The sequence below is a fragment of the Syngnathoides biaculeatus genome, chromosome 14 (genome assembly GCF_019802595.1).
Source record: "Syngnathoides biaculeatus isolate LvHL_M chromosome 14, ASM1980259v1, whole genome shotgun sequence".
Taxonomy (NCBI): domain Eukaryota; kingdom Metazoa; phylum Chordata; class Actinopteri; order Syngnathiformes; family Syngnathidae; genus Syngnathoides; species Syngnathoides biaculeatus.
Window position 1 is genome coordinate 16,677,278 of NC_084653.1, and position 23,334 is coordinate 16,700,611.

A 23,334-nucleotide genomic window follows, 5' to 3' on the forward strand; every position below is an offset into this window, starting at 1 on the left:
ATGTTAATATCCATTCATCCATTTTCTTTGCCACTTATCCTCACAAGGGCCGCGGGTAGTCCTGGAGCCTATCCCAGCTGTCAACAGGCAGGAGGCGGGGTACACCCTGAACTGGTTGCCACCCAATCGCAGAGCACATAGAGACAGTCAGCCGCACTCACAATCACACCTAGGGGCAATTTAGAGTGTCCAATTAATGTTGCACGTTTTGGGAATGTGGTAGGAAACCGGAGCAGGCATGGAGAGAACATGGAAACTCCACACAGGGAGGGCCAGGATCGAACCCTGGGACCTCAGAACTGTGAGGCCAACGCTTTATCAGCTGACCCACCTTGGGACCTTTATAATAAGTTCTTGTTAGAGAGTCACTCTATGGAGGACTAAATAGTATAATATTCTACGTACAGTATAGTGGCCACAATTACACCCCACCACATATATATATATATATATATATATATATATATATATATTTTATATATATATATATATATATATATATATATATATGTGGTGTGTGTGTGTATATATATACAGAAAGAGAGAGAAGGTGAAGGGTTAATTAAAAAAATTCAAAAACACTTTTAATTTTGTTAGAACTGCTTTTTATTTGTATTTTTTCCATCAGAAAAAGTGAAATCCATACGTACAATGAAGCAAGGCAAAAATGCTCTCTATACAAACGTGACACATTCTCTGGACTGATGGGGTGGATGGGGCATCTTCATCTGGGCAAAGGGACGGCATACATTCACGTCCTGTCCACTCCTCTTTTCTCAACATGCAATTGTAACCATGAAGTGTTTTCTTTGTTCCGCTTGAAATGTAACAATTGTCTCATAAAACAGCAATGTTGTTAATGCCGTCGTAACACCTTCCATGCAGTTATGTGTTAATAAATACTGCTGCCATTGTATAAAAAAAAAAGCATTTTTAAGTGCTCAAGCGTTTTTTTTTTTCCTTTTTTTTTGTCATTGTTGAATTTTAATGGCTGAATTTGCATTATTCAGCATTCAGTTCAGGCTTTAAAACTAACATGCATTGAATATGTACTGTATGTCTCAATCTTATAGCTAAATGCAAAAAGGTTCAGACAGAAACAGTTAAAACACTGTATTAGATTTTAAAGTACATATGCATTTAATATTTATTTATTTACTTTTTGTTATGATCCCTGTCTGCCACAAGAGAACAACCACTGACTAGATGAGTGTTTCCTCACCTTTATTGAGCCAAGGCACATTTTGAGGAGAGAAAATTCTCATGGCAGCCAAATGAACTAAAATGTCGCAAAACATAAATATGATGCAATAATCACAAATATACTGATTGATGGTGAAAAGTAAGCCTGTTAAATTGAATACAAAGCTATTATTCTGTTGTTTGAATGGCAACTTGTGTTAATTGTAGCTTCCGTCATCTAGTGAAAGAGGATTTCATTCTTGTGCCTGTCTGTGGCTTAGATGGATGAACATAGATACATCGTTGGTAGTCAATGAAAAAAAATCATTTTCGGACCAATGAAATGACATTTCACGCTAATGTGTCGCAGAAAAGAGGTCCGGAATCACTAAACAAAACTGTTTTGATGGTAATCGGCTTATTTCTAAAAAGTAGAACCACAATTCTTACTGAAGTTAAGTGCTCAACTTGGACAATGTTGTCTTTTTGTTTTTTTTTTTAACAACAACATAAAAAACATGGCAGAAAAAAAACAAGAAAGTTTTACTTAACTATGAAAATAAATCAGTGATACACTCACTTTAAACCCTATAATATTTGAATGAACTATATATTTAAAAAGAAAAAGCATTCTCATCTTTTGTAATATTTTTGCATACCTTTTTACATATGTATACAAGTAAGCATCACACAAAAAAGCAAAAATAAATATCTTTACCGGAAGTTTCTTTATATATTTATATAAGTATATGCATGTATGTATATAGCTTACTTTTGTGTAAGGTGTGAATGTGTACTTCGACCAGCTGGTGCAGCACTAAAGACACATTTTAAACAAAATAAAGGATAAAATAAAGAACAGTGTAATGGCAAAGTGCTTTTCTATAAAGCCACTTACACACATAGAAAGCACTTTTTTTTTAAATCCTTGTGTAGTGTGAAAATAATACACAGTGAGGAATGAATTGCATTTTTGTGTGATTTTGAGTTTTCGGTTTTAAGGCCAGGACTTCAAAAAAATGTGCCTTGAGCTGTATTACTATATTAAACAAGTCATAACGTGTGTAGTCAGAATTCTGCACATTCGTTTAGGATAATTAAGAAAGCCTAGCTGAAAGATCTGTTTATTTTTAATTTGTTTTTTTTTGTTTTATTTTTTAATTAAAAAAAGCTGGCTTATAAAAGAAAGTCAGGCACCATACTGTATATTTTCGAACAACAGTCCAAGTATTTACACACAGCACATAATGGGCTGCAAACAGCAAAAACAAAAAAATAACACCCCTGTAATGTTGTTTTCATGTCAATGACCAAAAGTATTATCAGTACATACAGAATATAACAATCCAGCAGCCATATTTTTTTTTTTTTACAAAAGACCACTTCCGAACTTGACCTGCCATGCAAGCCCTGACTACTTTTTTGTTTGTCTGCTTGGGTTTTTTTTTTTTTTTTTTGCTTTCAATTTTTAATTCTTTTTTTTTTTTTTTTTTTTTTTACAAAAACTCTTTGGTTGACCTCTCAAAAAGTTAAGATTTACAATCCACAAAGGTCACACGACTTGACTTTTTTCTTCTTGCAAATACACAAAAATATAGAATGCCAGGCATTACATGAGAGAGAAAAATAATTGTGGCCACAAAAGATTACCATTTACTGGAGATACTATATATTTTGTGCATTTTGCTGTTTTTTTTTTTGTTTTTTAATGGATCTGCAGCCTTACTCTGCCAAAATTAAACTATAACTGTACAATGACAACAAAGATATCAACCGTAATTTTTGGCCTACAAGCCCCAATTTTTTAAGACGCTTTCAAACCTGCGGTTTATGCGTGATGCGGCTAATTTGTGCATTTTTTTCTAACAGCTGCAAGGGGCCACATGAGCGGAAAAGGTAAGAATGAGACAGTAGAAAATATGTGCCGAGGATGTGACTTTTACCGGCCCTCTTAGCACTGCGCTAGCGTTAGCGCTGTGCTAGAGTGTTGCTGCTGTGGTACTGGCATGTCTCAGTGATATTTATCGGTAAGTTTAACCGGCCCTGTTAGCGTTAGCGCAAGTGCGGCGCTAGCGTTAACATTAGCGTTAGCACCGCACTCGCGCCACATTAAACTCTTTCTGTGTACCATCTTTCTTTGTAAATATCTCGTGTTTCAATGTGGACACTTGCGGCTTTTACACAGGTGTGGCGTATGTATGTACCAAATGGTATTTCCTTTACAAATTTACTGGGTGAGGCTTGTAACCAGGTGCACGCTGTAGGCCGGGAATTACGGTATATCCTTGTATATTTTGTTTAGCTTGGCCTCAGCGTAGCAACTGTGTGGATACAAATTGGTAATGTACATATTATACCTTCTTCATTGTCCCAAATGACCATTTTGTGTGCACACTATACAGGAATTAAAATTCACACATTCCTGAGTTCCAGAATTTTTTCTACCAAGAGGCCTGTAATCCCGTCATTTAAATTTGTCAATCTTATCTCCGTTACAAGCAAACGTCTCCGCCTTCGAGGGCGTGCTCTTATGAGCGGGTGTTCTACATGGAGGTAACCAATCAGAGAAAAGAGGAAGGTGGTCTTTGCCAAACATGGACACAGCAGATATGAAACCGGGTCAAACAGAAGTACCCGTCGGAGGGGCCTTTTCTGGACAACCAAGGTGAGGTAACCAAGGTAAAATTGGCACTTTTATAATAAGTCCATGCTAGAGAGTGACTCTATGGAGGACTAAACAGTATAATACTCTACGTACAGTATAGTGGCCACAATTACATTCTCCCCCATCTTATGACTGGATTTTTTTTTCCAAAACAGACTACATATGAATATTTTGCACTCACGCCATCCAAACATTTCCCTTCCAGGGAGACCCAACGCGCCTCCCGTCCCATTGTCCTTTCCTGCTACGCCCCCTTTCTGCACTTCCTCAGGTTCACTCTGGAGTCCGTCCCAAAAGAAAGGCACAAGCAAGAAACACGGCCGCAAAAAAAAATTTGCTTACACGGCAAGAAACAACGTCAAGTGTCCGCAGAGAAAGGGAGTGTCCGTCATTCAAGGGAAGGGGGGAAAAGTCACCAAAGGTATTTTTTAGGGGGGGGGGGTGTGCCAGGGTTTGCTGGAACGCGTTCATCGCTTTTGCAAAGTAACCATCCTAGTGACAAAGTTGACAATGGCGCTGGCCGGCTGCTCGGGATCCATCTCGGCGAAGAGGTGGCTCACGTTGTCCGTCGTGCTTCCCTGTTTGCGTGCCACAAAACCAAACAACCTGGAAAGACGTATTGTTGGGATGAAAAAAAGCACCTTTGTTGGAATACAAAGAATATTCATATAATTTTATGACTTACTTGGCTGTACCCCCCTCTGGCTTGCTCCACCTGTAAAGATTTTCATCAAATGTTTTTATACAACAATCCAAAATAATAAACGTTTGTTGATTTGGTTCTCAGCAAAACTTTTGAGTTGTTGTTTCTTCTCTCTGTCCGGTAAAGTCTTTTAAGTTTCAGCTGTCGTGGGAATGAATGGAGAAAAACTGATATCCCCTGACCTCAACTATACTGAGAACTGGGAATTGTATCTTTATTTGAGTTGGAAAAAATAATAATAATAATGTCTTTGTCATTGTGGTGATTTTATTGAATAGATGACAAATAGATGCTCATTTCTCAAAATGTAGGAAGTACATACAGTAATTAAAGTCTTTTGTTTGTTTGTTGGTCTGCTATGAGACTTTTCAATTGTAAAATATGCCCCTTGGCTCCATAAATGTGATTCATTACACGTGTTGACTATAAAACCTATCCATCACGAGAACAGAATTCACATCTTTACTCACTTTCTGTCCTGAGGGTCAATATCACAGAATGTGACGGTGTTGCAAGGGTAGTGGCGCCGGAAGAAAAGCCTGAAAACAAAAAGTGCAAGGTTAATGAATCAAAAACAGAGGATCTACTGCATCGATTTCACAGTTTTTAAAAGGGTCCACTGGTCCTGTGTTTTCGTTCCGAAGACCTTTGAAAACATTCAGACCCCATTTGTGATGAACTTCATAATATAACTGAACTGTATATTAATTTGTTCTCTGCGGAAACGTAACACCGCCAATTTAATAGAACATCACATTAAGCAATCAACATTATCGCACATTTGGGAATTTCCCCCAGAAATGATCTTTTTGATACAATCCACATAATGTAGTGCGTATTATATTTAGTATATCGAAAATTCATGATTTGAAAGTAGTATACTCTTGATCTGAGTTAAGACGTAATATCAATTTCAATACACAAACAAAACACTCCAGGATGTATGACATTATTTTCCCAAAGCCAACTGATTTTATAATGTTTTGATTGAAAACGATTTTACTCATTTTGCAATGTTGCCCTGGAAAGTCAATGAATTAAAGATTATTTGATTTGGCGGGAATAATGCAGTTTTCATTGTCACGAACATATATAGATATATAAAAGACTCTTTCGACCTGCAAGCTAATGACCCAGGCTAATCGTCCCTCCTCCCTAACACACAAAGAATATGGATTGATGGCTGGGTTCTGCCTGGACAAAAAAAAAATCAGGGATAGCGAATTGCATCTAGGTAAGGGTTTACTAAATATTAATGGATTGAGGAAGAAGTCAAATGAAAGTTTCAAACTATTCTAGCAAAGGTGTGGTAAGAATGAAAGAAAAGGCAGTTAAACGTACTTCCTCTGGTTGTCAGTCAGCGTGATGCCTTGTGAAGACACCTTGAAGTGCACAACGGTGGCAACAGACGGAGACGCGGCGCCGGCCAGCGTTTCAGAGATGGCCTTCGCGATGGCCTGGGGGCCCGTCAGCGACTCCATATCCACCGAGTTGATGTAGAGCACGTTGCATGCTGGGATTTCAAGGAGATGTTCCGAACCGTGAGTAAATACACACTGAAAACTTCTAGTAAGAGAAGTATTCCCTTCATGCAACTTTTGGTTGGGTTGTCATTCGTGCGCATGCTTTCTGGGACAAAGCTGTGGTCAGACATTTTTAAAGAAGGAAATCCATTCCAATCATTCCACAAAAGAGAATTTGGTTTGTTATACAACAGTGATTTTCAAAATGGGGTCCGCGGGGGTCTGCAAAATAAGCTTGTCAAGTCATTTTAAAAGTGTCTACAAACATATTGGGACAGGCATACCGATAAATTGGGCTAGTTGGGCAAATTAGGTGACATATATCTCATAAAATCTGATATCAGAGCATGAATATAGTCTGTTTGGAATGCTATACATTTTTTTCATGCTGAAGACAATAGCTGTATTGTCAAAATTCACTTATTGAAATGTGACTTTCTTTTTTCAAACTTTGGTTTCAATGCCATAATACTCCAACTGGAAAACTGTATATTCTCTTGGGATAATGACTTATCAGCCAAACAAATTCATCATTCATCTTTATTTCTACTACTTTGACTATTTTATATCACTTTTTTCTTTCACAACATTACAACTTTTCTCTTTGGGCTTAATTGATGAGATTTTGAAGGTGTTCTTTGGGCAGAAAAAAAACCCTTCCATATAAGCAGTCCTTTGACCCCACACGTTTGAGATCCACTGTTATACAAACCCTGGAACGCTAATATTAAGAGACAACATCGAAAGACTTGGAGAAAGTTATTTCAACAGAACCATGAGCTATGTGATGTAATTTCCACACGTGAAATTGTACAAACTGCAGACATAGGATGCACATTCCAGATGGAGGTTACCAAATGCACTAAAAGTGCACAGTTTTTTTTTTACCATGGGACTCTGCCGGGGCCCTCTGCACTGGGATAACATGGACGTCGGCTTGTCAGAGTGAGTCAGAATGAACAATTACTGCCTTTCAACGTGACATGACACAAGTATAAAAGTGGATTTCTGCCATGTACCTGCTCCTTGTTTCAGTCGATCAGCCAGCGGGTTTGTTTTGACAACTTCTGGCTCTTCCTCAAGAAGATCTAGTGTAAGAGAAAAGTTAGCTTATCGTTCTTTTTGTTCCATTGCCTTGAAAATTCACTTGACCTCCATTTTTTTCTTTCTCAACAGGACGAAAATGAAACATAAGCTGCAAGCAGTGGTTAACAGGCACTAGCACCCTAATTTTAATACCATTGTATCGCAAAAATATGGAAAAAAAAAATGTTTTGCAATTCAGCAACGCCCATTTGCTTCAGATACTTGCTTCAGACTGTGACTGATTTGGGCGAATTTCCTTTTAGGATTTTGCGGAAGTACATGCCCTGGAATTCGCAGGAAATGGTTTATTCTACCTAGTATCGGTGACTTCCTGTTAATGTCTTGGTATGGGTCTTTAAGGCTTTTTTCTACATTCTTTTATCCTCTTATATTCATGTTCTCCAAATTTTGTTTTGATTGGTGAAACTGGTATTTTGGGGATTTGTTTTTTTTTTTTTTATGTTTCCGAAATGGTTGATTCAAATAGAAATAGGCTAAATGGCTGCTCATTTCCAGACTGGTTTTGGGAGAGTATTTTGGCACTCCTGAATGAGGTTTGGATGAGGTCAGGTTCAGGACCCCTAAAAATAAATTAGTTGTGCTTTGGGTCATGGTGAAGCCACCAAAGTGGTGATTGATTGGTCATAAGAAAAAACAAAGTGATGCAAAGATGGCCTGAAATTATTATGACTTTACCCTTTAACACCTCAAACCAAAAGAATGCACAGACCTGTTGTAGGGATGAGCAGTTTGCAGGGCAGGGCCAGTGGTGTGATGGCATGTTGGTAGACCAAAGCAGATAGGCAGCCTGAAAGAAGACAAACACATTTTGTTTATTCATCTTCGGGCAGGTATTGCGCATAGATGAGTAACAATCTGTATTCCAACTTGCAACTGTATCCCCAAAACTAAGGTAAGATAGTTTGACTACTCGATATGTTGTAAGGCAATAAGCTAGCTGGCTGCCACTCACCAAAGTATGGCTCATTGGGACAACCCTTCAGTTTCACTCCTTTAGGGCTGCTCTCAATCAGGAAATGCCTCACCAGCTCGTTGGTGATGTCACCTATGAGACCAAAAAGCCAAAGAGAGAGAAAGACAGGCTTGTCTTCAAAAACTGACTTCCTACATCGTAGTAGCTCAAGTACCAGCTTTGTACGTCACCCATCTCACCTTTCTTGTTGTGATGCACTGAAGGTGGGGGCGAAGCTACCTTCATAGCCAAGCCATAAGCCCCCTTGAATGAGTGACTATCCCGGATAACAAAGGCTCCAGGCTCTCGTTCTTTCAGCACATTAATTGCTACAATACATTGGAAGATTTTACACAATTGTTTGGGTGACCCATCACTCTGGATATCTAGAACATTGATTGAAGCTTACCTTGCTCTCTGGATATGTCGGGCTTGTACCAGAACTTTGAAGTATCTTGGACAAACTTGACATTCAGGCTGCCCTCAGGCCCTCCATCTGCAATTAAACATTATTTCAGCGAGACACAATTAGTTGGACTTGCGAAGATGTATTAAAGGGTTAATACAATAAATAAATGAATAAACAAACAAATAAATAAATAAATAAATTGCTATTTATTTACAAATTTGACAAATCTCTCCATTACGTTTTATTTAATCAAAGATACTTGGGTACATTTCATAGTCTGTACTTTTTACTTTCATTTCAGTTCTGGATTTGAATCAATACTACCTCTACCAGATTTTTTTAATATATAAACCCACACATAGTTTTAGTTTAACTTAAGCACAGTTTGCGAGTACTATTGCCAACTTTGAGGACAAAACAGTGCCTATGGCCAATGTTCTCTCTAAGCTGTGCAACTGCGCATTTGCGTACTCTCAGCGCAGAGGAAAACAGATCCAGTGAACTACAGCCTGACGTCTTTTTTTTCTTTCTTTCTTTTTTTTTTAAACACGGCAGCACACTGCCTCTCACAAAGAGTTGCTGCTCGGCCACACTGGACCACACACTCCACTTCCTAGTTTAACTTGACACCGCTCCCCTGCATTTTAAAGGGGTACACTCAAAATAACAAACACTGGGGTATGTGAATAACAGAAGAAAAAGTGGTGAAACTGGGTGAGATTTTATCTTTTTTGAGTAAAAAAGGTCTGGACTGAAGCCAAAGTAGAAAGTGCAAGATGAGATGGTGTCTAATGTTAAAATTCCACCTTGGAATTGCCTGATTGAGGATAAAGTACAGACGATACATTACCCAAAAAGCTAATTCTGTATTTTAAATATAGGAGGCAACATAACATTAACCCTAAAAGTGTTTGGGACCATCATTCAGCTTTGAACATGCATTGTGAAAGATATTCTGCAAGCAATAATTCAGTTTCACACTAAGAAAAACAGACAGGGATATCATTGTGGGTTAAAAAAAAATGAAACAGTTGGAAGCGACATTTGAAATTTATAGTTAATAGTTGGCTTGGTATGTATTTGTATTGTATTGTATTATTTTTTTGTTTGTTGACATTTTCAGTGTAAGTTTGCAAAAACACAAAATTGTACTTAAAAATGTTCTGATGGGAATGTAATCTGAAACTTTTAATGAGGCACGTAACTTCAACGGATGACATCGATTGACCACAGTGCATAATCTGATGTTGCTCACAGTGGTCAAAAGAAGCGCTCACGGCCTTAGTGTGTTTGCTCAGACACGTCAAAAATTAGAGGGAACATTGCCTGTGGGTATAAATTACCTGACTGTCACAAGAAAGAAATGTGCTGAGAGAGCATGCAGAGCATATTGTAAGTCCTTACCAGGCATATTGAAGCGCGAGAAGTCTGAAAGGGTGTGGAAGTAGCTGGGATTGTTTCCTCCACTCATCGGTGACATGATCTTTCCATTCAGTGAGCTATATGACAATGATCCGTTTGGTCTGTCGCCACTTGACATGCGCCTCTTTTCTGGAAGCTGAGGTTGAAAACCAGGCGTTGCGCTTGCTTGTCGGATTCCCACGCCCATCCCCATCATTCCTGCATCCTGGTAGACTGCAGGAGAAACAGGAAAGGAGGGTGTAGGGGGTCCTTGGTAGCCCGAGGAACTGCTCTGTCTGGACAGGTTGCCATGCCTCTCATCAGGCGTGGCATAGCCGCTGTGCATCGGGTGTCTGTCTAAACTTGGGCTCCTTTGAGACACTTGTGAAACTGATGGGTAACGACCCAATACTGGACTTCCATGGGATTGGGAAATAGATGGATGTCTGCTGAGTACTGGACTGCTCGGAATAGGTTGTCCCAAAGACGGTTGTCTGCTTAGAGTAGGACTTTGATGAGCTTGTTGCCCAGTAGAAGCCTGGCGGATGAGTACTCGGTTACTCTGATTTCCCTGAGACAGATGGTGTCCAAGGCTGGGATTGTCGCTGAACCCAAGCATACCTGTCTCAAAGCCATTTAGTGGTAATACTTTCTGACCCATGATAGGTCCTTCCCGAAAAGCATTTGGGTGTGTCTCAAACACAGGACTGTCAGTAGAAGTCAGGATACATGCTCGGTGCTGTAACTGGGGATTTTCTGAGCTGTGTACAGTCTTGGAGGGTTCTGTGCAGCCGGGTTGGCCAGAATCGGAGGGCATGTAACTCCTTGTTTGGGTGTTGGGGTCAAGACTGGACAGTATTGGAGTTGTGATGCCGAGGTAGGAGGATGTTGCAGAAATTGAATCGAGATGAGAGGAATTGGGAGATGTGGATGCTTGGTATGAGGCTGTTGGAGTGGAGTATGCGCTCACTGCTGCCTGAGTGTGCAAACTTGAATCAGTAGTGGGCTGGGACGGAGTGCTCAAGCTGCTCTCTACTAAGGTCGGATCACTGGAAGAGAAAAAGACAAGTTGTGTTGTTTTCAATTTCTCTGATAGTTACGTACGTTGAAACAAAATCTGTACATATTTCATTAGAGAGCCTGGACTGAAAGTGTGTGTGCATGCCTATTACTCACCCTAAAGAGCTCTGGATGGGGCTACTACTGGACAATGGGGAGATCAGAGCTTGGGAGATGGGACTTGGACTTCTTTGTTGCCCTCTTGTATTTCCTTGTGAACTAAGGCTTTGGGCCGCTGTGTGTTGCTCTCCACCTGTCACAGCTGACCTCGCAACGGTCTCCACATAACTTCTGGGTGCTGAATTTGAGAGAAAGAGTTTCAGAATAAAAGACTGGATGATGACAGATTTGTTGTCTTTGTGGGCTGTCTCTATGGTCACTGTAGAATGGAATGAGATGTAAAAATGAAAAATTGTGTCTTTAGTCAAAAGATGGCATCGGACATAGTGAATGATATTTGGTTGAAGTATGATTAATTTAGCATTTCACTAAAATGCTTACCTTCCTCGTAATGAATAGGCTCATCCTCTGAGAAGCAACATTGGAAATAATCCAGAAGGAAAACAAATGTAAAGGTGCAACACATAAAGCCAAAGACATTGTCTTGGTATCTGATGGTTTGATTGTATTTTAATTATGGTTGGGTGTTCCCGTTCCTCTTTTCGATTCTAGTTCCAAATGATCCTTGATTACGATTCTTTTAGGCAGGCTAAGTCTAAAAGGTTTGCGTGGTTGAAATAAAGGTTGTCCAAATCGTGGCAGCACGGTGAGCGACTGATTACAGCGTGTGCATCACAGTTCTGAGGACCAGGGTTCTGCCTGTGTGGAGTTTACATGATCCCCTCGTGTCTGTCTGGGATTTCACCGGGTACTCCGGTTCCTTCCAACATCCCAAAAATAGGCATTCATTGGAGACTCTGAATTGACCTTAGGTGTGATTCTGAGTGCAAATGGTTGCTTGTTTCTGTGTGCCTTACAATTGGCTGGCAACCAGCTAAGTGTGTACCCCGCCTCCTGACCGAAGGTAGCTGGTATAGGCTCCAGCCCTCCCAAGACCCTTGTGAGGATAAACGGCTCAGATAATGAATGGATGGATGGTCCAAATTACGAACATCCATTTTCTTCGCAGCCCACACCATAGACTAAAATGGACATTTGACTCAGGTTCTTTATCACCAGTGTCAATATCAAACCTTTGAACTAAAAAAGAATGTGTATGGAACTAATCCAATTGACTTAATGTTCCAGGTAAAACTTAAATAGTTGTTAAATTGTTGTTTTATCAAGTCAAATGCAAATTTCACCTTGAGTTCTTGTTTTGAGTTTGTATCCTTTTATTTTGAAGAGTATGCGTCAGAACTCAGTATTTTGGCACGAAAAAGTATTTCACATGAAACTGGTGAATTTGGAAAATGAAAGTAAACCTGAAAGGCAAGATATATGAATGGAACCAAATGCTATACATGCACACTTGAGGATGTATATGTGAGCTATTTAAAGTCTCCCGTCACTCTAACAAGCAAGCTAACCCTTTGAGAAAATCCCACACCGAGATCATGGTCTGAGCTGAGACTCAAACCATCGCCCTAATACCTTGGAGCAAACTTAAAGAACTTCAATCTTGAGCAGGGTTGTGATTAATGTGTATGTTTTCAAAGAACAGTAAAAGAAATTAATACTTGAAAGATTTAAGAACAATAACAATATGGACACTCTGGTAAGTACTGTAATGTTTTGTTTCTCGTGCTTGAATTGGAACTCTGTTCAGAATCAAACTTTTACAGTTATTTTAAGAGAGATAAAGTGTTTATACTTTCAAAAAAAAAAAAAGTTTGCAACCAACCTGAACCAGTTTGATTGAGCAGGAGGTCCGCCGGGTTGTGGGGTTTCAAGCCAAGAGCTGACAGTGGAGTCTTAGCAAGACCTGGAGGAGAGCGACCTAAAAAGAATACAAATATATCAACTGTTACCATCGGGCATATGATATCATCTGACCATCCCAACAGTAAATTTCCTGCTCTGCTGTGGCAGCATAAATTGTCAGCAGGAGCAAATAGAAATGCTCTTTTCCAAAATGTTGAGATGAAGATAACTTTGTGTATTTAATTTTGATTTAATCATAACAGGTAAAGACCTTTTAAGACTAGACACAGTGGCACATCGTATGAACTGAATATGAGACAATTAAAAAGGGCAGCGGTCATGCTACATGCTCTGATGGAGGGAGGAAACAAAACATGCACTAGCTTTGACACCACGTCAAACTCGACACAAAATGACTCCCCCCTGCCCCAGCATTGTCATTTAAGGTTAGTCTACATTTACAGCGCAGTCTGTCATACTTGAACTTCCATCCTGTTGTTTCTGGTGAACTTTCATATTTGGTAACTACTCAATGCACCACATTTGGTTCACTTCACATATTTGCAAATCGAGTAATTACAACTTAATAAGACTTTTTTTTTTTCATTACTGAAGATTAAACTGTCCAAAAGTGTGAATGCAAGTGTGAATCTTTGTTTATGTGCCCTCTGATTGGCTGGCAAATAATCTTACTGTAGGTGTACCCCATCTCTCTCAATACACATATTGTACACAATACAACCCAAATGAATATTAGCGGTATTGAAAATGGATAGATGACCTTAAACATGCAAATTGATCTGTTCCTGAGAAACAACATAACAGGAGGGTTTGATATCTAATACATCCCCACAGGTTCCTTTTCCCCCTGCATTTCATCAAATCTCACTGGCATGATTTTTCAAAATGATCAGAGAAGGGTCATCCATCAGTCATTTATCATGTGCTGGGTGTAGCACAACATGGCAGCGACAAGAACACCAAATGCAGATGACAGCAGCACACATACAGCAGCAGCAGGAACAGAGAGAATGTTAACCACATTTTAATACTGTCCTTTGAGTTTTAGAAGTTGATGGTATTTCTTTCCACTATTGTTTTATTGACCAGTGCTGCTCTTGCATTGCTCTCATGCCAAAGCAGCGCGAGGCTGGGATACGGCACGTATAAAGTTGGGTACACACACACCGAGAATCGGGCCAAATTTTGGCATTTTCTCTTTTTTGTGATCAAAATCGGCATAAGCTTGCTCATCATATGTCGCAAAACATTAACCTGACCAATTATTCTGTGGTGTGAGATCAGTCAAGAGGGATTGTTTTTCTTCCTGACCTGGTCAGAAAATGGTGGGATCACCGACAATTGTTAATGTTAAACCTGTTCAACATTTACAATCGCAAATCTTAATATGAGTGGGCAACACCGAGTAAGGGCAAGCCACAGATTCTATGATTGTGATGAGGAACGTAACAAAAGCCAATGAAGAAGTCATCTGAAACTTGCTTATGGACAGAAAAAGAAGAACTGCTTAAGTGAAAGTCACGTCATTCTCCGCAAAGTTGTTGCCAGATGAGCATTGACCATATCATCTATCTTCTTCAACTACTCTTCTTTCTTATTTGCACTTTCCAGTAGTGTGGATGCATTGTTGCTAGCTCTGACACTTCAATATTTGTACTACAACTATTGTGGGACACTAAAAGAGCAATGACTTCACATAGCTTGTGGCGATATTTTTCCGCCTCCATCCGTGGTGTGTCTAACAAATTATTAAAGAAAAATGTTAAAAATCGATTTGTGTGTACCCCGCTTCAAGGATCACTCAGGCAGGAATAGGGGACTGGGGAGGAGAGGTAAAGTAACTGTACGTGGCTGACATGGGACAGTGGAACTCCGGAAGAAAGACGTGCATTACCCACTTACCAAAGCAAAACATCGCCCTCTTATCTGCGGGCTGTGTGCGCACCAGTCTAAGTGGACACTCGGCAATGGAATTTGTGAATTCTGCTTAAATGAATTTACCAAAACATCTTGTGTCACATGTGCTGCAAACTTAGCTAACAGTGCAACTTTCACAAGTTTTGCTATTTACAGCAAAGCCTTTTATGGTTAACTCACAAAACAAGTTGAGCACATTTGGGGTTGCCGAGGAAAATCACGACAAGTGTCCCCAAACAGTGACAGAACATCATGAGACATTTCCAATATCCAATCAAAATCTTGACGTAAAAATATTAAGTTGATTTTGTAAAACAGTATTTAATTCAATATGCTGTTGATTGCTAAGACTAAACATTGAAGACGAAAATCGTAAAATATTAAAATTCGGAGGAAAATAGTTTCTAATGAAGTATTATTCTGTAGATGTTTGACAATACAACCTAAATTGACTGAACTATGCCTGAGCTCCACAGTGCCAGCCAGAGGGAAAACTTACACAGGTTGAAGTAAGGGGTTTGTGGCGATGTGGGGAAGGCAGGGGTTTGGGGAAGCACCTCACCACCAACTGAGGGGGTCGGGCTAGTGGGCCCACCCTCGATCTCCTCAAAGGCTTCCCGGTAGCTGTGCATGTGTCTCTGAAAAGTAAAAAAATATGTACATATATATGGTGGGAGAAATATGCCATAATTTCTTGTGTATAATGCGCACCCATGTATAGTACACCCCCCCCAAAGTTGATGACAAAATTATGGAAAACCCTTCCATGTGAACAACATTTTTATTACAATACATGGTTTTGCTTCCACCCATATGATCAAAGCATGAAGTATTATCTGCATTTCGCTATATTTTTTAAATGAATTATTCTGAAATGAAGCACTTTATTTGAACACGTAATACTTTCTTTTGATTGACTTGTTCTTATTTTGAAAGTTCGCAACCCTACTTTCATTTAGTAATGAGAAAACAGTTGTGCTCATATGTTTGATTACCTAAGTAGAATTTATAAAATGTGTACAATTCTTTCAAAGAAAACATGAAGGGCCAGCTGAAACACAATTTTATTTCAATGGGATTCAAATTATATGGTCAAGCATTTCAAAAAAGCATTATCATTAAACGAAACATAATCATAAAGCAATTCGTTCATCAGTCACATAAAAAAAATTCTGCCAGGATATGTAAACTTATGAGGACCACTGGACATATTATGCATCATACATAGCTCTATCATATTGGAGTGAAAGTGTAGGCGAGACCTTTTTCATAACCACTATGTGGCAGTAGTATATTAAAATGAAAGTGTACACCTCTCTAATGACCTCTTGGGGGCGCTAGCATTCTGGACTGAAAGTGTACAGCTTTTTCATAACCTCTAGTTGGCATTATACGTTTATAGAATGGGAAAGTTTTATATATATATATATTTATTTTTAACCTATGTATAATGCGGACTATTGACTTTTGACATTGTTATTATTTTTTGGGGGGAGGTGGAGAACAAGCGAGAAATTATGATACATAAATACAAACAGCAGAGATAATGTAATGTTGAACAGCCTTTGGCACCCAATTTTTCATGGCAACTCCTCAATGTTCTTCAAACTTTGATACATACCCACATAAGCAAAGAGTATTTTCAATTTAGCATCACCCATTTGTCAAGTACAAGTTCAAATGATTGGGGCTCATTTGGGTAAATTGGCGCATATTTGGGGTATTTCAAAGTGTAACCCAGAGAATTCATCTAAAATGCCTTTACAGACAACCATTTTGTGTCATACGGTAAAACTGGTGTCCAGGGCTTCTGTTTTTTCAAACTATCCAAGAATCCTGGAAATTATGGCCAAACTCACCAGCAAAGGCAAAACTTCTTGGTTCTTTAGTTTCTCTCATCTTTCTAGGGTAGTGATTCTCCACTTTTGTCTCCATCGACAGACTGTATCATCAAGTGTGCCAAGGGAAATTGTCCAATTTCAGTAAATTACAAGATGTATTTATTTACTACAAATGTAATTAATGTGTTCTAATTTTGTTTTGGGTGCTGCTGACTGAATTATTTTATATAGACACAGTAAATTTTCACCAGGATACACATGACTGCAAGTATTGGGGACGTTTCAGGCACAGTGAAGCCCCCAAAAAGATGAATCACTTATTGGAATAATAATGATAAACGATAATAATGTTTTCAAAATGCTTCCAATGAGCCTCGGCGTTTGGGCCCTAAAAATCGAAATACAAGTATAACTCAGTGAGGTTCCCATGCTAAAGACTTTCTACCTCCTTCGGTCGTCCCCCGGGGTTCATGGCGATGGCGTTGACAAACTCCGGAGAAACGCATCGAACAGGGGAACGCACTGGGACATCGGGGGAGGGAGCATCTTCTGGACCGTCACTCGTGATCCTACGCCGGCCCAGGACTGCTGGCTCATCCAGAGACATTGTACGGGTCTGGACACCTGTGATTATAGGCAATTAAGGGAGCTGAAATGCAGCAATGTCTGATTGAAGCATAATAAATTCATGAGGGTTGTTAGTTCTTGGGAATGCACACTGCTTCTTAAGGCTGCAGTATACAGAGAAACTAGTACACACTACACAGTAGTATAAAGCATTTGCAAAACCAACACACGCAGTTATAGTGAAGTTCAGCCATCTATTTTCTATACCATTTGTCCTCATTAAGGTCGTGGGTGACGTATCTCAGTTAACTTGAGGGAGAGTTGGGGGTTACACTCTGGACTAGCCGGCAGCTAATCGTAGCGCATATTTAGACAAACAACCATCCACACTTACATTCCCACCTAAAGACGATTTGAAGGTTTCATGAACCTAACATGCATATTTTAGAAATGTGTTATATAGTGTGCGCTTCCTTTTAAATTGATTTTTATGAAAACTTAATGCTCCCATAGCATTTGTTCCTTTGGTACAAATGCTAACAGGCTAATATGACCCAATCCAGGTTTAACCTGGCATTTTATTTAGTTTTGTCTGTGTCTGAATATTGGAAAATCAAAGAGTTCTACATTGCATTTTCAAAGTTGTGTGTGTTTGTGTGTGTGTGAGACAAATGTTACGATGAAAATTATTATTTAAAATACTTTTTGATTTTGACACTTTTAGCTTCTTATGCCAGGGAGTAAATACGTTAAAATTATGTAATTAACCAATTTCAAAGTTAACACATATTTGCCTTAGTTTTAATGTGTGAAATTATTGTTTGGCTTAATAATTGTAACTAAAACATACAAAACAGCTTGTAAGGGACCATATATTCATATATTTTTTATGCTGGTTTTTTCAGATACTTTTGAATAACTAAACATCCCCAAATGAAAATGGCCCAGTAACATTATTGCCGTTCTTGAGAAGCAACATCGCAGGAGGGTTAAATGAGCTATCGTCAATCAGCAAGTCAAAATTATTTTGATGCAAGCACTGCAAATGCAGAAGCACAGACAAGAACTTCTCGGAAAACTCCTAAAAAGTGATTAAGATGAGGGAACAAACCCCATAGTGAGTGAGAGGGGCTGTGTTCAGACTGAGAAGAAGAGGAAAGGCTGGAGGTGACCCTTTGGGTGTGTGCTGAATATTCTGGGTAAACAGATGAATAAGGAAAATAAAATGAAAAAAAAAAGGCAAATGACAACGGAAAAAGGAAAGTGGATGAGGTCTTATAGCCAGGACAAGAACAACAAACATGCAAAATTAAAGTGGACTGGTTGGCTATTTTGTCATGCGCTGAAGGTTACTCATTCTGCTTCACTATTAATTAAAAAAAAATGCCAATGTTGCACTGGATCACATTTAAATCCAAACTAACCATGTATGAAAATATTTAATGAAGAAAAAACATTTTTAGGAATTGATGAATTATAGAATAAACCAGCATTATGCAGCTTACAGTCCTGCGTTTGCTATTCACAAATGCACCAACTGACTTTTTTTTTCTTGTGGAAACAAGCCATAGCTATTCTTTAAAAATTCCCTTATTAACAGAATGCCTGTGTATTTTTTAAGTTCTTCCTATGATGCTGTACGACGCAACGAGATTGTCCCAAAGTCCTGACTAACAGGGAAGTAATATTTGGTGTCATGTTGAACTGATACATCTTGATGGTTCTAAGATCTTCGTATGTAGGGATGTAGCTAGGTTGAGCCGGGTTGTTGGCAGAAGTTACGCAGCGTCTTTAATCCAAGTGTATAGTTTTGTTCTGCGTTTTTTTCAAAAGTGAATCATTTTTAAGGTATTTGATTTTAAGGATAATGTAAGATGAGTGTCAAATGAATCCGCGGCTTACTTAGAGTTAAAACTATTAACAGGCGATTCTAAACATGACATCACTTATGGTTTGTTTTTTTTTCACTATTAAAGCCGAGGACTGCTCCTTTCCCCTACAACTAGCTGAGATGTACTGTACACTATTACAGTTCCCTAATGACGAGTTGACTTTGAACAAATGTACTTTGGCATTCAGGATGTGTGATATACAAGGCCTGTTCCTGTTTGAGCCTGTACGATACGGACACCTGCCCTGTTAGGAAATGAGATAAAGCGAGTTTCCAGTCGAATTTATGATATCGACAGTGTCAATATAATGCTTTGCTAACTGTTTTATTATGGAATTTAGGCCATGCTACAAAGGAGAATGTGCATGAAAGTCAGCTAAGTAACTAAGATAATATATTTGTGTTTTACCTGCAACTCTCTGAGCCACCAGTCCTTCAAGATTAAAGACTTCTTCATGTTCACAGTCCCTTGTAGTGGGTGATGTTGATCCAGCACTAGAGATTTTGTGGGGCTCCAAGACTTCAGTGGACTGGGACAATGAGCTTGGTTGGAAGGTGTTGATTGCCTTTACCTGCATCTGACCAGTCGCAGAAGCTGGTGAAGAAGGACTGGTTGCGGTGGTTTTCAATGCAAAAACAGGGGCAGGCTCCGGTGTGCTTGGTGTCATGGGTGACTGATGGCTGACCTGACTTAACATCGTGGGCATATCCACCTCATAGATAGCTTTGCTTTGGCTCTGAGAGAAGGATGGCTGTGTGGTTACAACACTGGTTTCCCTTAGAGGAGCACTTTGCGACTTTGGTATGAATGAACGGCTTGGTTCCAGATCTAACATGAGGAGATTGAGTGTCTCTATTGATTTCTCAATCTCTTCCTGTGATCCACTGTGGCGATTAGGGAACTGTGGAAGGCTCTGGTGAGCCGGTATTGTTATCGCAGAGGGCGGTGTCCCGAAAGTGAGTCCTTCGGTTACAGGCTCTTCAGGCACACCGAACCGATGCCAAATATTGAGACCACGTTGGACGGCATCCCTGCTACTGGTGGTCCGGGTGGGAGCTGGAGGCATAGACTGTGTATCGATACTAAATGACTGTGAGCGGTACAGATTCTGAGTTGCTACATAATTGGAGGCTGGGACTGAATCATTCCGAGTCAGTGTAACTGGCTTGTCTGTGATGCAAATTTGTGATTGGACTGTTTCTACTGGGCTTTCTGCAACACTGCGCTCCAGGTACGGGACGTGGTCCTGGCCATTAATGATGGACTCCGACTGATAGTAGAGATCTGCTGGCGTAGCTCGGCCATCGGTTGAGGAGAAGGTCCCCAAACTGTCCACACTGTTGGCCTTTTGACTGCTCGGTAATTCGTCATCTAAAATGTCAGTTTCACGGTCAATGTTGCGGTGACCATTTACATGGACTTGAGCCGGAACCCGGTGGAGTATCCCTTCAACGGCAGAGGTCGGGGAGGCATGGTAGCCTTGATGATGCATGGGCCCCTCCAGTCCACCTAGGAGCTGCTCCAGCTCCTGTTTCTCCTGTGGGCTGATGGGTTGCTGGTCGTTGAGATGGACTTTAGCTACCGCTTCAACGGTGGGAACACTTGGCAGGTTGACAGTCGAATGAACTGCTGCTACTTCATCTGTTCTGTCCGTTTTAATTGACGCTGTCGAGTTTCCCGAGTCGCTGCTCACTGATAAGGCGTGGTCGACCACAGGTAGCACGTGTTCAATAGCAGCAGGTGGGAGCCCATTGGCAGTGACAGTCCCATCAACAGAATCTTTTTTGCGCACTTTAGCGTAGAGGCTCCCATCCAAAGGTCCTTGGGTATGAATGACTTCTGCAGAAACAAGAATAAGAGGTGCGCATCACATAAAAGGTCAAACAAAAGTGATCTTCGGCTGACATGTTTTCTCTTATATTTGTAATGAGCTAAATCTTTCCAGTCCAAAGGATTTTAAGGAAACAGTGTGACTGTATGCTCATTAACGAGAGTGTTGGTTGACTGCTACGTGCTGTGGTTGTTAAGATGTTTGAGGATTCTTGTGCTTTGGTATATAGGGAAAATGTGTGGGCATTGCCAAAACAGCTGAAGTTACATCCTGGCTCATGTGCAACTATTCGACTGACTTCAGGAAATGAGTGAGTTCTGTGGCATGCAGTATGGAAAAATCATTTAATCACAGGAGTCTGCATCATCAGGCCAATTAGGAAAAACCTGTGCCACCCAAACAATGCCAGGGGATGCTTTATAGCTAAATCGAGTGAGTGCAAAAAATAGGCATCTGATACAGATCACTGAATGGAAGACTTGGATGATGCTATTTGTGTTAAATGAACCCAGCAAATCAAAACATATGTGGCTAGCACATTATCAGCATAGTGTGGTTATTAACCCTTCTTTTGTGTTGTGCGTGAATTTGACAAAATGTAGAGCAACGTATAGACGTATAAATAATGTCTTTGTCTTCAACATTTAACAGCAACCAAAGGCTCTGTTTTTCAATCTGTATTACTTCCTCACAAAAAGCTCTCCTATTTTCGCACTCAATGTTGTTTGTACTTCAACAACAACAAAAAAAATAGCACTTATTAGACACTTTCATGTGACTTCTGGAAACACGGGACGCTGGGAAGGAACATTGTGGCTGGTTATTAACTGGAAACTAACAGAATTTATCATGCCAGCATTCGAGGACAGAATGGATTAGTTGTATTATATCCATATCAAACCGATGACAGCCTCCATTTAATTCATGATGAAGAAGGTAAGTAAATAAGCTGTGTCAAGGCTTGAGGCGGGATTTCCGAGGCATTTAAATACCATCCCTCATGCTGATAAACATAGATGTAATGACGCAAGATCTCACCTTACTGTCTCTAAATCAGGCACTAAAACCAACTGTGACTCTCAGAGAGTTAAAATGATCAAAGTATTCTTCTGATGTTCAATTCCAAATGCTTCAAAATGACTTATTAGAAGGTGGCTCCCCTACCTTCTGAAGCAGTGGATGAATGCCCAAAACTAAAGTGGGGATAAGTCCACCAGTGGAATGTCCAGTAAGGAACATGCGCTATTACAGTCCTTGGGAGTTGGCTCTGGCCACTGTTCCGTCTCCTCCTCCCACTCCCGCTGTTTTACTGGATCAAGAGCGCTACCACTCTCACTCACTCCTCATTGACTTGTGTTCTGTGGTGTGGTGTTTCTGAGGGAGGTCTAACAGCTTTTTGACGGTGGGTGTGGAGGGCTAGTGGGAGGGGGTTACAAAGAGAGTGCACTGTGTTGCAATTTGGAGAAAAGGACACAAGTCCATAAAGGTCTTATGAAGCTACTAGAATGAATTCAGTAGACCCATAGCATCTACACACATATTGCATGTTTGCAAAGATATTTCAGCAAGTACGTGCACTCGTTTCATGGCAACAAATGAAAGAAAAACCCCATCCATCCGACTACTCAAGACGGTTGGTGAATACCGTCCATATTGTCAACCGTGCTGTTAGCTTGTATCTCAGCAGCAAAAATAAAATTCTCAGGTCAGTTTGACTCATGACTTGTTTAGTTATCCGAAATGATCAGAAACTATGGAAAAGATTGATTTATCTCAATATTAATTTGCCTTGAAAAAATACTTTTTCATTTACGTTCAATTTTGGCAGCAGTAAATGGAGGGACAGCCAAAGTTGGATGTTTTGGAGACAAGGTTAGAGAGAGCAGACTTTGATGATTTGGACATGTTCAGAGGCGAGAGAGTGAGTATATTGGTCGGAGGGTGCTGAGGATGAGGCTGCAAGGAAAAACAGCAAGAGGAAGACCAAGCAAGTTAGTGCAAAAAATATGTATGTAATGTGCAAAGAAGTACTTTAATATTCAAGTATTGCAGGTTGCAGAGGAATCGCACAATGGAAACATGCAAGTGGGAGGATTACAAAAGGAGAATATTGCACAGCGCAGTTCACAGACATTGATGTGATTTCTTCAGGAGTCCTCGGCGTGTGGGTGGAAGCTGTTTTTTAGTTTCAATGTTCTGGACGTGGCGCTCCTGTAGCATCCTCAACATCGAATAAGTATGAAAAGTACATGTTGTGAATATGTACTGTCTCTGATAATGTTCTGTACCGTCTTTATGGCATGACTACCATGACATATCCTCTGCAGCGGGTGGGCTAATTCTGTTTTATCATGATGGTTAACAATAAATGAAGAATGAATTTGAAAATTGCAATTCCTTC

At 39.9% G+C, this 23,334-nt stretch overlaps 1 protein-coding gene across 17 annotated transcripts in view; it reads right to left on the minus strand.

The window, feature by feature from the left end:
• Positions 1-2,577: 2,577 nt before the first annotated feature.
• Positions 2,578-23,334, minus strand: part of tns1b (tensin 1b) — a 135,415-nt gene continuing 114,658 nt past the window's right edge. For 12 of the 17 annotated variants that reach the window (XM_061841438.1, XM_061841436.1, XM_061841435.1 and 9 more), the window contains 16 exons: positions 19,511-20,941; positions 17,089-17,267; positions 15,302-15,440; positions 12,845-12,940; positions 11,119-11,299; positions 9,946-10,991; positions 8,542-8,628; positions 8,333-8,461; positions 8,133-8,225; positions 7,890-7,967; positions 7,093-7,161; positions 6,962-7,009; positions 5,892-6,063; positions 5,021-5,089; positions 4,533-4,562; positions 2,578-4,453 (listed from right to left, as the gene is read on the minus strand). In XM_061841438.1, coding sequence (XP_061697422.1) covers positions 4,315-4,453; positions 4,533-4,562; positions 5,021-5,089; positions 5,892-6,063; positions 6,962-7,009; positions 7,093-7,161; positions 7,890-7,967; positions 8,133-8,225; positions 8,333-8,461; positions 8,542-8,628; positions 9,946-10,991; positions 11,119-11,299; positions 12,845-12,940; positions 15,302-15,440; positions 17,089-17,267; positions 19,511-20,941 — 3,986 coding nt within the window. In that variant the 3' untranslated portion in view covers positions 2,578-4,314. The remainder of the gene's footprint in view (positions 4,454-4,532; positions 4,563-5,020; positions 5,090-5,891; positions 6,064-6,961; positions 7,010-7,092; positions 7,162-7,889; positions 7,968-8,132; positions 8,226-8,332; positions 8,462-8,541; positions 8,629-9,945; positions 10,992-11,118; positions 11,300-12,844; positions 12,941-15,301; positions 15,441-17,088; positions 17,268-19,510; positions 20,942-23,334) is intronic. The other 5 variants (XM_061841450.1, XM_061841437.1, XM_061841440.1 and 2 more) reach the window with 4 other exon arrangements.